The sequence below is a fragment of the Suncus etruscus genome, chromosome 17, assembly GCF_024139225.1.
Source record: "Suncus etruscus isolate mSunEtr1 chromosome 17, mSunEtr1.pri.cur, whole genome shotgun sequence".
NCBI classification, from domain to species: domain Eukaryota; kingdom Metazoa; phylum Chordata; class Mammalia; order Eulipotyphla; family Soricidae; genus Suncus; species Suncus etruscus.
Window position 1 is genome coordinate 1,439,259 of NC_064864.1, and position 14,874 is coordinate 1,454,132.

Genomic DNA, 14,874 nt, shown 5'->3' on the forward strand with positions numbered 1-14,874 from the left:
ATAATGTACTGCTGCATTTCACTCGTGTCCGTTTCAAATGCACATCGCGGTGAATGCAGGCAAGGGTAAAATTCACCACTCAAAATCTAATCCTGCACCCCTTCCCCAAGAGAAGTAACTTACTTGTAATCTTTATTGTTTACATTTCATCTCAATGTTCTTTAAGAAAATTTTAGAAATAGGTATGGTTCAACAGCGTGTTTTCCAAAAGTAACTTTTGGTCAAAGGCTTTGCATTCAAGAGCCTCAGGATCCCCAATCATAGCATCTCAAAGTACTGCCGATGGGAGGGGACCCCAAACACCAGGCCCCGACACCCAAACACGTGGTAGTGCACACAGAGCGCCTTCCCATGCCTAGTGAGCTGGGTGCTACTGGTGGTGACCAGCGCCCAAGTCCCCGCTAGAGAATAGCCATCGGGGCCGTCTGCTCCTAAGTTCCTGGCTGTGGCCCCAAACACGGTCCGTGTGCAAAATATACTTTTGCAAACATACCTCCGGTCATCTTTTCTGTTAGACACTTGATCCACTCGGTCGTTCCGTCCCGAAAATCTGGATGGTGGATCCAACCTTCGCGCAGGTTGTGGCTGCGAAACTATCCGAACGGGAGGCTGCAATAAGCCAGCTTTCGGAGAGAAAAATTAAATAAGTAAAACCATGACCTGGGGCCCGGAGAGATAGCACAGAGGCGTTTGCCTTGCAAGCAGCCGATCCAGGACCAAAGGTGGTTGGTTCGAATCCCGGTGTCCCATATGGTCCCCCGTGCCTGCCAGGAGCTATTTCTGAGCAGACAGCCAGGAGTAACCCCTGAGCACCGCCGGGTGTGGCCCAAAAACCAAAAAAAAAAAAAAAAAAAAAAAACCATGACCTGATAACAATTTATAGATAGCTATAAAGCTGGCTTTTATTGGGGCCGGCGAAGTGGCACTAGAGGTAGGTAAGATGTCTGCCTTGCAAGCGCTAGCCAAGGATCAGGACCATGGTTTGACCCTCTGGTGTCCCCTGCCCAAGCCAGGGGCAATTTCTGAGCGCTTAGCCAGGAATAACCCCTGAGCACCAAACGGGTATGGCCCGAAAAGAAAAAAAGCTGGCTTTTATTTAGGCTTCCTGGCTAAGCTAAAGTTAAGATGTCACGTATTTTACAATTCATTGACACACAAAACCAGACTGGGAGTATGACTATGGCTCAACAGGCGTCCACGAACTAACTGTTGGGTGTGGCCCCAAGGACCAGTTGGGTGCTGCAAGCACTGATTGGGCAGTCTTCAGAATGTCCCCTAGATGGAGCCCACAAAAACAGTTTGCGAAAACATTCAAGATCTTTTCACCCCTGTGCACCACCAGGAGTAATATCCAAGTTCAACACCTGGAGTAACCCCTGACCTATCACTGGGAATGTCCCCAAAACAAACAAACAAACAAACAAACAAACAAACAAAAAAACTATTCAAGACCTTTTTGTAGTAATTGTTCTTGGAGCGATATACCAATAATAACAATAAAAAGATGTCAGGCTTATAGCCTCATGGCACATAAGGTATGGAGAAGGAACTCTGGCTCTCATATATCAGGCATGTACTGTACACTCGAATCATGTACCCATCTCCAGAAACCATTTCTGTTAACTCAAGTGCTTATGGATAAATTATCCAAAGTCAGGCTATGGGCCAGAATCAAGACGTAGTTCACCAATTCCTGATCTAGACATATTAAATCAAAGATTGCTACAGAACATATTCACAAGATCAAGTATAACCTATTGATAACCTGTTCAGAGAGATTATAAAGCTTAGATCTACGTATAACACTTGGACTGAGCGATCCAAATCAGCTTCAACAGCAGTGGATACATCTGACAACCCAGGCCTCCTAGTATAATACATTGAGATATAAGACCGGTAAATGCTCAAGATCCTTTAGGTAAGCAGTTTATATTTGGAGAGGAACGGTAAAAATACCAGGAACCGGAGCAACAGTACAGCGGGCAATTGCCTTGCATGCAGCCAACCTGGGTTTTGATCCCCAGTATCCACATGGTGCCTCAGACACCATCAGAAGTTAATTCCTTAGTGCCCTATCCACTGTACTAGTGCCCTTCCGCTCCCCGCAAATTTACCATTAATTCCATGTTTTTTGGGTTTTTTTTGGCCACATCCAGTGATGCTCTGCTCAGGGGTTCCTCCTGGGTATGGGGTCAGAAATTGATCCTGGCTTGAAGGACCATATGGGACATCTCGAGGTCTGTCTTTAGTCAGCGCGTGCAAAGCAAACACCCTACCACTTGCACCATGTTCCGGCCCCTAATCCCATGTTTTCTGTTTTGTTTTGTTTTTTGTTTTTGGGCCACACCTGTTTGACGCTCAGGGGTTACTCCTGGCTATGTGCTCAGAAATTGCCCCTGGCTTGGGGGGACCATATGGGATGCCGGGGGATAGAACCGCGGTCCGTTCCTTGGCTAGCACTTGTAAGGCAGACACCTTACCTCTAGCGCCACCTTCCCGGCCCCTAATCCCATGTTTTCTAAGAAAAATGGTATCACCAAATATCTATAAGCTATTGAGTATGAGAGAGTATACAGCCTGTCATGTGGCAAAGCTGGGTTTATTCTACCGGGGTTTGCGGCCTAAATTCCAGAGCCCTACTAGGAGTGATCCCTGAGCAGAATCAGGAGAAAGCCCTGAACACAGCTGGGTTAGGTTCAAAAACAAAGAAGTCAAAATCTATAAGAGATTTCAACTATATTTTTATTTTGGTTTTGGGACACATCCCATGGTGCTCAGAAGTTAAAGTTACTCTTGGCTCTATGTTCAGGAGTCACTCCTGATGGACTCAGAGGACCATACGTGGTACCAGGGACTGAAGGTCGGCACAGTAAGAGGTTGTGACATGCAAAAGGCCCTTGGCTAACACTGGCGTGGCCTGAGCATTCGAGTTATAGTGGAGGAGACCCCAGCACTGACCCCCAAGCTCCAAAAGCATAAACAACAACAAAGTCAAGTACATCTTCAAAAGTCAAGAAACCGACACGTAATAATACCTTTCTGCTGGGGCTGCTGCAACAAAGGCTGTGGCTGCGTCTGCAGTAACGGAGTAATGGAAGCGGCTGAAATCTGTGCCTGCAGCAGTGACTGTGGCTGAGGCTGGGCCTGGACACCGAATGTCGTCTGTGGTGCGATCGGCTGAAGCACGGCAGGAGGCGTCTTCAGTAACGGCTGAGTCTGAGATTGATTCTTAGTAGAAATAGAGACATCGAGACATTTTGGTAAGTTGCTGTGAACTGGCCAGACTATTCTTAAACCAATGATCAAGAGCTTAACTCAGTTCTGTTGAGTAAATTGGCAGGGATTGAGGGAGAGGGATAGACATACAATAATCTGACTCGTCTATAGGATATAAGAACAAAAGAGATAGTATGGTAATACCAGAGACAATAGAGATGAGGGCCAGGACAATTAGTCTATGGTAGAAAGTATGCCGCAAATAGTGGAGCAGTGCAATTAGGGTGGAGAAGGGACCATAATGACAATGATAGATCACTGGACAATAAGTATTACTGAATGGAGATAATGATATGCACAGTATTCTTTTATTAATAATAGTTAATCACAGTGAAGACTACAATGTCTAAAAGGGAAAAAATGAGAGAAGAGGAGACGGAAAGGGAGGGGGAGAGAAGGTAAGTGGGGGAGAGAGGGGAGAGAAAAGGGGGAGAGAAGGGAGGGGGGGAGAGAGAGAGAGAGAGAGAGAGAGACACTAGGAATATCTGTTCCAGAGGAGGCAGGTGGATGAGTGGGAGGGAACCAGAGGACACTAGTGGTGGGAATGTGGGCTGGTGAAGGATGCTGCACACTAAAACTAAAACTCAATCGTGAACAACTTATATCATGGTATTTAAATTGAAGGGAGGGGGAAGCTAAACGGCTAAACTCCATACTTTAATACCTGATTTGGTAGTGTTTGAATTCTTTGTGCATTCCACTTAAAAGGCATGTTAGGATTATACGTCGCTTCAACCAATACTCTGTCACCCACTTGGGGAGTTTTCCCTTTTACAGCGCTGCAAGAAATACATCGAAAAATAAATACAATTAGAAGTTTCTTCAAAAAAAGATTGGCATTATACTTCCAAAATAAATACCACCTCAAAAGTCTTTTCTAAAACTGACAGACCACTCCATGGACTGTCTTATTGTTTGGTGGCGATACAGGACAGTTCTCAGAGCTCACTCCTAAGTCTATACTTTGGATCATTCTTGGAGATCCTTGGGGGACCAGAGGTGATGCTGCCTAGAGGCTGAACCCAAGTCAGCTCTGTACTATCTCTACGCAGCAAAAGGCTTAAAGTGGAAGAAGCTTATTTGTCTACATTTTCCTATTAGTCCAGCCCCTTCTCTAAAGAAGCTTTTTAGAAATGATCAGACTTAAATACTAAACCCAAAGCCAACTACAAGAGAATCGATACTCAATCTCCAACAAGCTAGACACAGAAGGGACCACTTACACTAGCAGCCCGGGTGGGTGGGGAGGCAAAGAAGGGGCGATATGGGATGCACGCTGGGAACAGGGCTGGAGCGAGGACAACATTGGTGGTGGGAATGCCCCTGATTCAATGTCACTATGTACCTAAAATACTACTGTGAATGATTTGTAATCCACTTTAGTCAAAATATAAATTATTAAAAAAAAAAAAAAAAAGGTTTGTTTTCTTTTTGGTTTTTGGGCCCAACAAACCCCGTGACGCTCAGGGGTTACTCCTGGCTCTGGGCTCAGAGATTGCTTCTGGCTTGGTGGACCATATGAGACACCGGAGGATCAAACTGCAGTCTATCCTAGGTTAGCGTATGCAAGGCAAACGCCCTACCATTGCGCCACTGCTCCGGCCCCTCTCTAAAGAAGTTTTTTAACACTTGAGGCCGGAGCTATGGCATAGTGGATAGGGCATTTGCCTTGCATGCACCAACCCAGGCTCAAATCCTAGTATCCCACATATAGTCCCCTAAGTCTGTCAGGTGTAATTTCTGAGCACAGAGCCAGGAATGACCCGAGCACTCACAAGTGTGGTCCCAGGGCCGGAGAGATAGCACAGTGGTAGGGAGTTTGCCTTGCATGCAGGTGGTTCGAATCCCAGCATCCCATATGGTCCCCCGAGCCTACTGAGGGTGATTTCTGAGCAGAGAGCCAGGAGTAGCCGGAGTACTGCCGGGTATGACCCAAAAATCAAAAAACGAAAACAAAAACAAAAGCCAAGTGTGGCCCCAAAACCAAAACCTAACTAAACAAAGACAAAAAAAAAAAAAGTCTCACTTTGGAAAAATGAGAGAAATGCAGAAAAGATGGAAGAATATACAGAAACACCACACACCATCATCTAATTATATAAAGTGGTGTAGTTTTAAGTGCAGACTTGCACGCGAGAGCCCCGGGTTCAATCCCAGCATCTCAAGGTCTCTCTCTCTCTCTCTTTTTTTTTTTTTTGGTTTTTGGGCCACACCCGGTGATGCTCAGAAGTCGCTCCTGGCTATGCGCTTAGAAGTTGCTCTTGGCTTGGGGGACCATATGGGACGCCAGGGGATCAAACCGTGGTCTGTCCTAGGCTAGCGCTGGCAAGGCAGATACCTTACCTCTAGCGCCACCGCACCTGCCCCTCAAGGTCTCTCTTGCATTGCCAGAAAGGGTACCCAAGTATGAACCGGGATAGCAAACAAATACTACTCGGACTGACCCAAATACAGGAGAGAAAAGACGGATTTCCAGTAACGTCCATTAGTAATAATATCTGAAATATCTAAATAAATTTCTACTTCCTGCAACTATCAAAGCTAATAAAAACCATTATCAACCAATCCTCTAAGTTAATTTTTAAATAAAGTTAGTTCATGATGGGAATGGTCCTTATTCGCCGTATATCTGAAACCCAACTATAAAGGACTTTGTAGGTCACCGTGGTTTCAATAAAATAAAATAAAAAAATAAACAATACAGTAATTTGTTACAAGTCACATTAAACGAAGAGTTAAATTTTAAAAGGCATAATCGTTTCAAATTCTCTTCCATCTAGCTTTGCTCCCTGGCATCCCAGAGCTGGGAGTAGGCCACAATCAATGCCAAGCACCCCACCCAAACAAACGTATCACTGTAAGTTTGTTCAAGAATAAAGGCACAAATGGCACATCATGGGCACGGAGAGATAGCACAGCAGCGTTTGCCTTGCAAGCAGCCGATCCAGGACCAAAGGTGGTTGGTTCGAATCCCGGTGTCCCATATGGTCTCCCGTGCCTGCCAGGAGCTATTTCTGAGCAGACAACCAGGAGTAACCCCTGAGCACCGCCAGGTGTGACCCAAAACCAAACAAACAAACAAACAAAAAAACCCCAAACAAACAAACAAAAAGAAATGGCATATCATTTGTTAAGTACGCCCTGTCACAGGCTCGTTCAAGAAGCAGCAGCTATGTTCGGTCAAATTTTCCATCCAAGCAAGAGGTTCCTAAGGCCGTGACACCAGAGTGGGTAGAGAGCTTGCCTTGCGGGCAGCTTACCCACTTGAGCAGGGTGGCTGGCACTCAGCGGCCCCCAAGCACCACCAGGTACGTTAGTGGTCCGTGCCTGAGCTCAGTGTCAGGAATAAGTCCTGTGTGCCTTCCCCACAAAAGAGCACAAAAAGCCTCACAAACTCGACGATTAAAACCAACTTACGACAGAACCAATTCTAAATCACGATTAAGTAGCTGCTTTCCCATTATCTTTAGAGCTAGGTAACAGGAAGGCGTCTGCCAACATGCAAGGAAGCTTACCTAAGCTGAAAGAATACGTCCTCATCCACAAATCCAAACGTGTCGTGGAGCTTTGTCACCACTCCTGTAAAAACCCGCTGTTTCTGAGGTTGTGTTTGTTGCTGACTGGACCTTGGTGTGGGATAGGATACAGTAATCTGTGCTGCAGGCTGAGGTGTAGACAGACTAAGGCTTGTAGGCAGTGCAACAGCTGGCTGCAAAACAAAATCAACAAAATGAACAATGTGAAACAGCTGAAAATAAAACTAAAAACTGCAACATTTAAAAAATGGATGTTTTAGAAAAATATATCTGTACAACTTAAAAGGAAAATCAAGTTTGAACAATTCTATCACGTTCCCTCAGATAAATGTTTTCACAGGAAGTTCTAAACCAGTGCAATCCCAGAGAGAGCCAGGAATCCGCCCTGACTTACTAAGTGTCCAAAAACAAAAACGAAATCAGAAAACAACAACAAAGAGAACATAGGAATAAAATTTTAATCTACCAAAATAAAGAAATGCCCAACTAACCTGTGTTAAGAGGGTCTGCTGAGGTTGCTGTAACTGAAAACAGAAAAGAATGGGGAAGGAAAACAGGATCAATCAAATATATCTGGAAAACCTCCAAATAGTATCTCATTGTTATCAAGAAATATGTGATGGGCCGGGCGGTGGCGCTGGAGGTAAGGTGCCTGCCTTGCCTGCGCTAGCCTAGGACGGACCGCGGTTGGATCCCCCGGCGTCCCATATGGTCCCCTAAGAAGCCAGGAGCAACTTCTGAGCGCATAGCCAGGAGTAACCCCTGAGCGTCACAGGGTGTGGCCAAAAAAAAAAAAAAAAAAAGAAATATGTGATGAGTAACAGGTTACCAAGCTTAAGGTTAGCTAAATCCTTCCTAATACAGATCCATCCATTCATCCATCCATCCATCCTTTTCTTTCCTTCCTTCCTCCCTCCCTCCCTCCTTCCCATCTACTTGCCTATCTATCTATCTATCTATCTATCTATCTATCTATCTATCTATCTATCTATCATCTATACAGTAACATTTTATCAGTGAACAATAAAGTGATCTTTGCTATTTCATAGGAATAACATTTATCAAAATACTGAAGTTCACAGAGAAAAGACTTTTAGTCTTTTCTACCACACTTCCATCACGCAGGTAATGAGTCATGGACAGCACACAATGTTACTTGTAACAAAAATGACTGGACATCACCCAACCACATGGTCAGAAAGCACAAACTTTCCTGATGGCCAGATATGCCATCACAAGAATGGGGAACGGGGGCCCGGAGAGATAGCACAGCGGCATTTGCCTTGCAAACAGCTGATACAGGACCAAAGGTGGTTGGTTCGAATCCCAGTGTCCCATATGGTCCCCCGTGCCTGCCAGGAGCTATTTCTGAGCAGACAGCCAGGAGTAACCCCTGAGCACCACTGGGTGTGGCCCAAAAACCAAAAAAAAAAAAAAAAAAAAAAAAAAGAATGGGGAACGAATGAGAACACATGCATTTGCAGGTAAGAGGAAAAGGCAATATTAATAATAATAAAAAAAAAGGAGATCATTTCCAGTTTAAAATGTCAAGATTTTAGGGGGCTGGAGAGATAGCATAGTGAGGGCCTAGAGAGATAGCACAGCGGCGTTTGCCTTGCAAGCAGCCGATTCAGGACCAAAGGTGGTTGGTTCGAATCCCGGTGTCCCATATGGTCCCCCGTGCCTGCCAGGAGCTATTTCTGAGCAGACAGCCAGGATTAAACCCTGAGCACCACTGGGTGTGACCCAAAAACCAAAAAAAAAAAAAAAAAAAAAAAGAGAGAGCACAGTGAAAACAATGGGTTTTTATTTTTTTGTTACTGGATCACACCTAATGTTGCTCAGGACTTCCTCCTAGAGGCTGTGTGCAAGGCAGATACTTTGTTCACTGCAGTATTGCCCTGGCAGGGCTTGGGTGTGGGATCTAACCAAGGTCTTTCCCATCAAAGCTGCTGAGCCCCTGGATCCGTGGCTCTTCACATGCCTTCCGAGACTGGCACCGTTCTTCTTGCGGGTAAAGTATGCGCCCATTCCACTGAACTAGCTCTCCAACTCTGGTGGCTTCCTCTAGTTTCTTTCCCAGAATTTAAAATCTTGACTGTTTTGTTTTGCTTTGGGGTACACCTGGTAGCACTCAGGGGTTACTTCTGGCTCTTAGCTCAAAATTCGCTCCTGGATGGGGATGGAGCGATAGCATGGGGGTAAGGTGTTTGCCTTGCATGCAGAAGGACGATGGTTCAAATCCCGGCATTCCATATGGTCCTCCGAACCTGTCAAGAGCAATTTCTGAGCGTAGAGCCAGGAGTGACCCCTGAGCATTGCCAGGTGTGTGACCCAAAAAACCAAAATAAAATAAATAATAAAATAATTATATATATAATTATTTAGGAGAGTGTAATCTCTGGGAAAATACATGCTACTGAAGCACTGCCAAGACTTAAGCCAAGAATGGAATTGAGATACCAATCAATAACGCAAATAATTTAGGGCTAGAGTGATAGTACAGTGCCTCAATGGCGGACCTATGGCACGCGTAGGCCTTGCAGCTGGCACGCCGGGAAGGTCTGCAATTAGGATCTTCGGTGCGGCGGGAGGTGAGTGTGCCCATGTCTGCTTTGCGGCTCACCTGGCAACAGGCTGGACTGGCCATTGGGAGGACAGGGCATTGTGCGGCAGTTTGGGCACTCGGGCTCAAAAAGGTTAGCCATCACTAGTCAGCGGGTAAGCCTATTTCAAAATGCAGGACACACTTTTCTAATGTGACATGCTTTTCCTTGGTTCAGTTTTTCTCTAATTTTATCTTTTTTTTTTTTTCTTTTGAGGGGCAGGGGAGCTTTTGGGCTACACCCAGTGGGCTATACTCTATCTGCTGTGCTATCGCTCTGACCCCAAAGTCGGGAATTTTAAAATGTTCAAATGTGCTTTGGGAGGAAGCTATAAAACGCTCAAAACATGCTTTTTTTTTTTTTTAAAGGAGAGTCCTGCTATTTTATTTTATTTTTTTGCTTTTTTGGACCACACTTGTGACACTCAGGGGTTACTCCTGGCTATGGGCTCAGAAATTACTCCCAGCTTGAGGGACCATATGAGACGCCAGGGGATCGAACCATGGTATGTTCTACGTTAGCGTGTGCAAGACAGATCCCCTACCGCTGCACCACCGCTCCGGCCTGAGTTCTGCTATTTTAAAACAAAAATTAAGGTTCATGGTGCTAGAGTGATAATACATGTGTTTGATCTGATGTATACCATACAGTCCCTGAGCATTGCCAGGTGTGGCTCAAAGAAATAGTTAGGCTAAGGAATATTCTAGCAGGAAAAGCATTTGAACCATGGCATGCCATAGGGCCCCTCCAAACTGCCAAGAATAACTCCTGAGTAGAGGCAGGAAGATGGTTCAAAAGGCTGAAGCATAGGCACTACAATTAGGAACCCAGAGACTACCAGTAGGTGATTAGCAGTACTGATGGGAGCAACTCGAAGCACCAGATGGAGATCCAGAAAAAGGAAAAACAGGAAAAACTAAAAATAAAATGTCAGTCATCTAAAGTTTAGCCTTCAAACGGGAAAAAGGAACTTGGTTTTTGTGGAGATTCCTTTGTGGGGTGGTGGTGGTGGTGGTGTGTGTGTGAGTGTGGAAGACCCATACCCGGTGCTCCGGAGCAAGTTACTCTTGGCTCTGTACTCAGCAGTCACTCCTAGAGGGCTCCAGGGACCACACGGGGCAACAGGACTGAACTCCCTCAGTTTTGTGTAAGGCAAGTATCATATCTGCTCACCTACCGTGCTACCTAATACTCCAGCCCCAAAGCTTTAACTTTTTTTTTTTAATATGGAACGCTTCACCAATTTGCGTGTTATCCTTGCACAGGGGCCATGCTAATCTTCTCTTTATCGTTCCAACTTTAGTATATGTGCTGCCGAAGCGAGCAACAAAGCTTTAACTTTTGACATGTGGTCAAGACTAGCAAAGTAAGGCAAAAAGTTCTTTTGAAGACAAAACACTTCTTGAGATGGCTCAGAGGGCTGAAGCATAGGCTTTGCAAGCAGAAATGGGGAGGGTGTTGGTTAGACCCCCAACATCCCATATAGTCCCCTGAGCCCACCAGGAGTGATTCCTGAGCATAGAATCAGTAACCCCTGAGCAATGCCGAGTGAGGCCCCAAAACCAAAAACCTAAAATAAAAGTTTCCTTTTACCTACTTTATCCCACACCACTGAAATTAAAATTATAAATTAATATACAAAATAGAAAATAAAATCTAAATCAAATAATTTGGAAGAAATGATCATAACAAACAAAAAAACAAAACAAAAACGTAACTAACCTGTTGTTGTACACTATACAAGGCCTGCTGAGGTTGTGAATATTGCTGGGGAAAGAAGTTTAAAAACAAAAAATATATTAACAGTTTTATTCACTCCAAAATAGTGACACACACACACACACACACACACACACACACACACACACAAAGTTATACTAAAAGACAAATGTTATGAAAGATGCAACTTTACCTAAATTAAACAAAATTAAGTGATGACTTAAAACTGGAATCTGGGGCCAGAGCAATAGAACAGTGGTAGGGTGTTTGCTTTGCCCGTGGTGGATATGAGATGAACCCGGGTTCGAACTCCAACAACCCAGATGTCCTTCAAGCCTACCAGAAGCGATTTCTAAGCAGAGTCAGGAGTACCCCCTCAGCATCGCCAGGTGTGGCCCAAAAAACAAGTAATTAATAAGTAAATAAACTGCTTTGAAAATAAAGTAAAATGTCCATACCAGGGGCCAGAGTGATAGCATAGCGAGTGATAGGGCGTTTGCCTTGCACGTGGCAGACCTTGGACGAATGATGATTCGATCACTTACATCCAAATGGTCCCCCGAGCCTGCCAGATGTAATTTTGGAGCATAGTGGCAGGTATAACCCCTGAGCGTTGTCGGGTGTGGCCCCAAAACAAAACAAAAAAATCTCTGGAATCTAGGAATGGCCAAACGGACAGTATAGTGTGTAGGGTGCTTAATTTTCACAATGCCAAACCGGATTCAATCTGTGACAGATATGGGCCCCCTACCGAAGCTAGGAGTAATTCATAGGTGCAGAGTCAGAAAGTAAATTCTGAGCACAGCGTGTTGGCCCAAAAACCATAATAGATCATATGTGATCTCTGGGGTTCATCAAGAACTGACTTAAGGGTCTGGAGAGATAGCACAGCGGCGTTTGCCTTGCAAGCAGCCGATCCAGGACCAAAGGTGGTTGGTTCGAATCCCGGTGTCCCATATGGTCCCCCGTGCCTGCCAGGAGCTATTTCTGAGCAGACAGCCAGGAGTAACCCCTGAGCACCACTGGGTGTGGCCCAAAAACCAAAAACCAAAAACCAAAAAAAAAAAAAAAAAAAAAAAAAAAAGAACTGACTTAAAACTGAGTGGTGAGGGCCCCGAGAGATAGCACAGCGGCGTTTGCCTTGCAAGCAGCCGATCCAGGACCAAAGGTGGTTGGTTCGAATCCCGGTGTCCCATAGGGTCCCCCGTGCCTGCCAGGAGCTATTTCTGAGCAGACAGCCAGGAGTAACCCCTGAGCACCGCGGGTGTGGCCCAAAAACCAAAAAAACAAACAAACAAACAAAAAAAAAAAAACTGAGTGGTGAGTAGAGCGCTTGCCTTGCATTCAGCAGATACTGGTTTGATCCCTTATCAGATCCCCTTAGCAAGACCAGGAGTAAGTCCTTACCGTATTTCCCGGTGTATAGGACGACTTTTGAAACCAAAAAGTCAACCGAAAATCAGGGGTCGTCTTATATGCCGGGTATAACCCGAAAAATGTTTCAATATGCCGCTAAACGAAAATTGAATATTGCCACAAAACGAATTTTCCAACTCGATCCTGCACCAATCACTGCCAGGCTGCTCGGACCGCCTCTCTGACTCAGCCATCCAAGCAGGCTTTTGATGCATGCAAATGAGACAATGTTCTGGACCCAAATCTACACTGTCAAAAGCCTGCTCAGATGAGCCAGAGTCAGAGAGGAAGTCTATGAACCTTTGCTTGTTATGATTGGCTCACTGTGGTACATACAGTTACAGCATAGGAATGTTCTGTCTGATACAGCCAATATAGGCCTAAACCTATGTTTTAACTGCAAAATTAGGGGGTCGTCTTATACGCTGGCAAATATGGTATGTAGAGCCAGGAGTAGCCACCAAGCATCGCCAGGTATGGACAAAAAAAAACAAAGAAAGAAAAATGACATATGTTCAATAAGATATGTAAACTGCCCAATTTAAGAACTCTGGGGAGGGGCTGGTGAGGTGGCGCTAGAGGTAAGGTGTCTGCCTTGCAAGCACTAGCCAAGGAAGGACAGCGGTTCGATCCCCCAGCATCCCATATGGTCCCCCCAAGCCAGGGGCAATTTCTGAGTGCTTAGCCAAGGAGTAACCCCTGAGCATTAAACGAGTATGGCCGAAAAACCAAAAAAAAAAAAAAAAGAATTCTGGGGAAAGACTCAGAATAATAGCACAGTGGTAGGAGGTTTGCCTTGCACACAACTGACCCGGATGAACCTGGGTTAGATATTAGATATCCAGCATCCCACATGGTCCCCTGAGCCTGCCAGGAGTGATTTCTTTTTTTTGTTTTTGGGCCACACCGGGCATTGCTCAGGTGTTCCTCCTGGCTGTCTGCTCAGAAATAGCTCCTGGCAGGCACAGGGGACCATATTGTACACCGGGATTCGAACCAACCACCTTTGGTCCTGGATCGGCTGCTCGCAAGGCAAACACCACTGTGCTATCTCTCCGGGCCCGCCAGGAGTGATTTCTGAGCGCAGAGCCAGAAGTAACCCCTGAGCACCACCAGGTGTGGCCCCAAAACAGACAAAAAAAAAAAATCTGGAAAAAAAAACACCCAAATTTTTATTACGCAACTACCATTCTCTTGATGACCTGGACATCTAAAATTTTTAGTATGTGGGGTGGGGAACAAGTATTCTTGAAAAAATTAAGTCATCTACCCTGACCACCCAGATTTGACAGTCCTCTTTGGCACATGTTAAAATCCATTCCAGGCTCACCTGTTGCAATGCAGCTGCCGCCGCTGCCGCTTGTTGCTGCAGAGCTGCAGTTTGGGTTAACTGATAGTTGGCGGGGGTCTGGGTGGTAAGGCCTGCCGCCGCCAGTGCAGTTTGCTGCGTATATATAGTTGGAGAAGCTCCAAGGAGTGACGGCTGCTGAACACCCAGCGCGGCTGGAGAGGCAAAGAAGGAAAAGAACAAGAGCACACAATTATTTCTCTTTCCAGGAATTTTACTGCGTGCACAGTCTTGCATATGTTCTACCACTGTTCAGTAAAAACCTAAAGAAAAAAATCTCAGTGATGCTTGAATTTAACAATTCAGGTCCCAGATCCAAGATTCAAGTAGCTTTGTTGTTTTTTTTTTTTTTCCGGGAGTGGGGTGGGGATAGGGGCTCGGGCTTAGGAGTTATTCCTGGCTCTGTGCTCAGAAATTGCTCCAGGCAGGCTCAAGGGATCATATGGGATGCATACAAACTTCTTTTTTGGGTCGGAGAGATAGTACAGCAGTAGGGCGTTTACCTTAGACGCAGAAGCATGGTGGTTCAAATCCCAGCATGCCATATTGTCCCCCAAGTCTGCCAGGAGTAACCCTTGAGCAACGAGGGATGTGACCTCCTCCCACCAAAAAAGAACACCACCAATGGGTGCGCCCAACCGCTCCTCCCAAAAAGAATTGAAAATTGAAATGAAAAAACCCTTCAAAACACAAGTGTTAGACTCTAACAGTTAGAGGCTGGAAAAACAGTACAGTGGTGATAAGGCTGCTTACCTTGCACGCAGCTGATTTGGGATCAATCTATCACTCCTACATGTCTCTGGGGCACTGTCAGGAGTGATCCCTGAGTGCAGAGCTAGAAGAAAGTCCGAAGCACCCCCAGTGTGAACCCCCCCAATTCTTAAAATTCTGAATGCTACACTTAGATATATCAATGATATAAACTGAACATTTAGTGACTTAAAACAATCACTATCAGGGCTGGAGAGATAGA

General features: G+C 45.3%; 1 protein-coding gene and 1 non-coding gene across 3 annotated transcripts in view; both read right to left on the reverse strand.

The window, feature by feature from the left end:
• Positions 1-14,874, reverse strand: part of CCAR1 (cell division cycle and apoptosis regulator 1) — a 56,582-nt gene that overhangs the window by 27,562 nt on the left and 14,146 nt on the right. Inside the window, exons 3-9 of one of the 2 annotated variants that reach the window (XM_049790477.1) lie at positions 13,884-14,056; positions 11,141-11,185; positions 7,304-7,336; positions 6,792-6,985; positions 3,941-4,055; positions 3,036-3,228; positions 494-623 (exon numbers count right to left, since the gene is read on the reverse strand). In XM_049790477.1, coding sequence (XP_049646434.1) covers positions 494-623; positions 3,036-3,228; positions 3,941-4,055; positions 6,792-6,985; positions 7,304-7,336; positions 11,141-11,185; positions 13,884-14,056 — 883 coding nt within the window. Of the gene's footprint in view, positions 1-493; positions 624-3,035; positions 3,234-3,939; positions 4,056-6,791; positions 6,986-7,303; positions 7,337-11,140; positions 11,186-13,883; positions 14,057-14,874 lie in introns of both variants that reach the window. The other variant, XM_049790476.1, reaches the window with a different exon arrangement.
• LOC125995409 (U6 spliceosomal RNA) lies at positions 10,639-10,745 on the reverse strand. Its single transcript, XR_007490944.1, has one exon. It is a non-coding gene; the product is annotated as a U6 spliceosomal RNA (small nuclear RNA).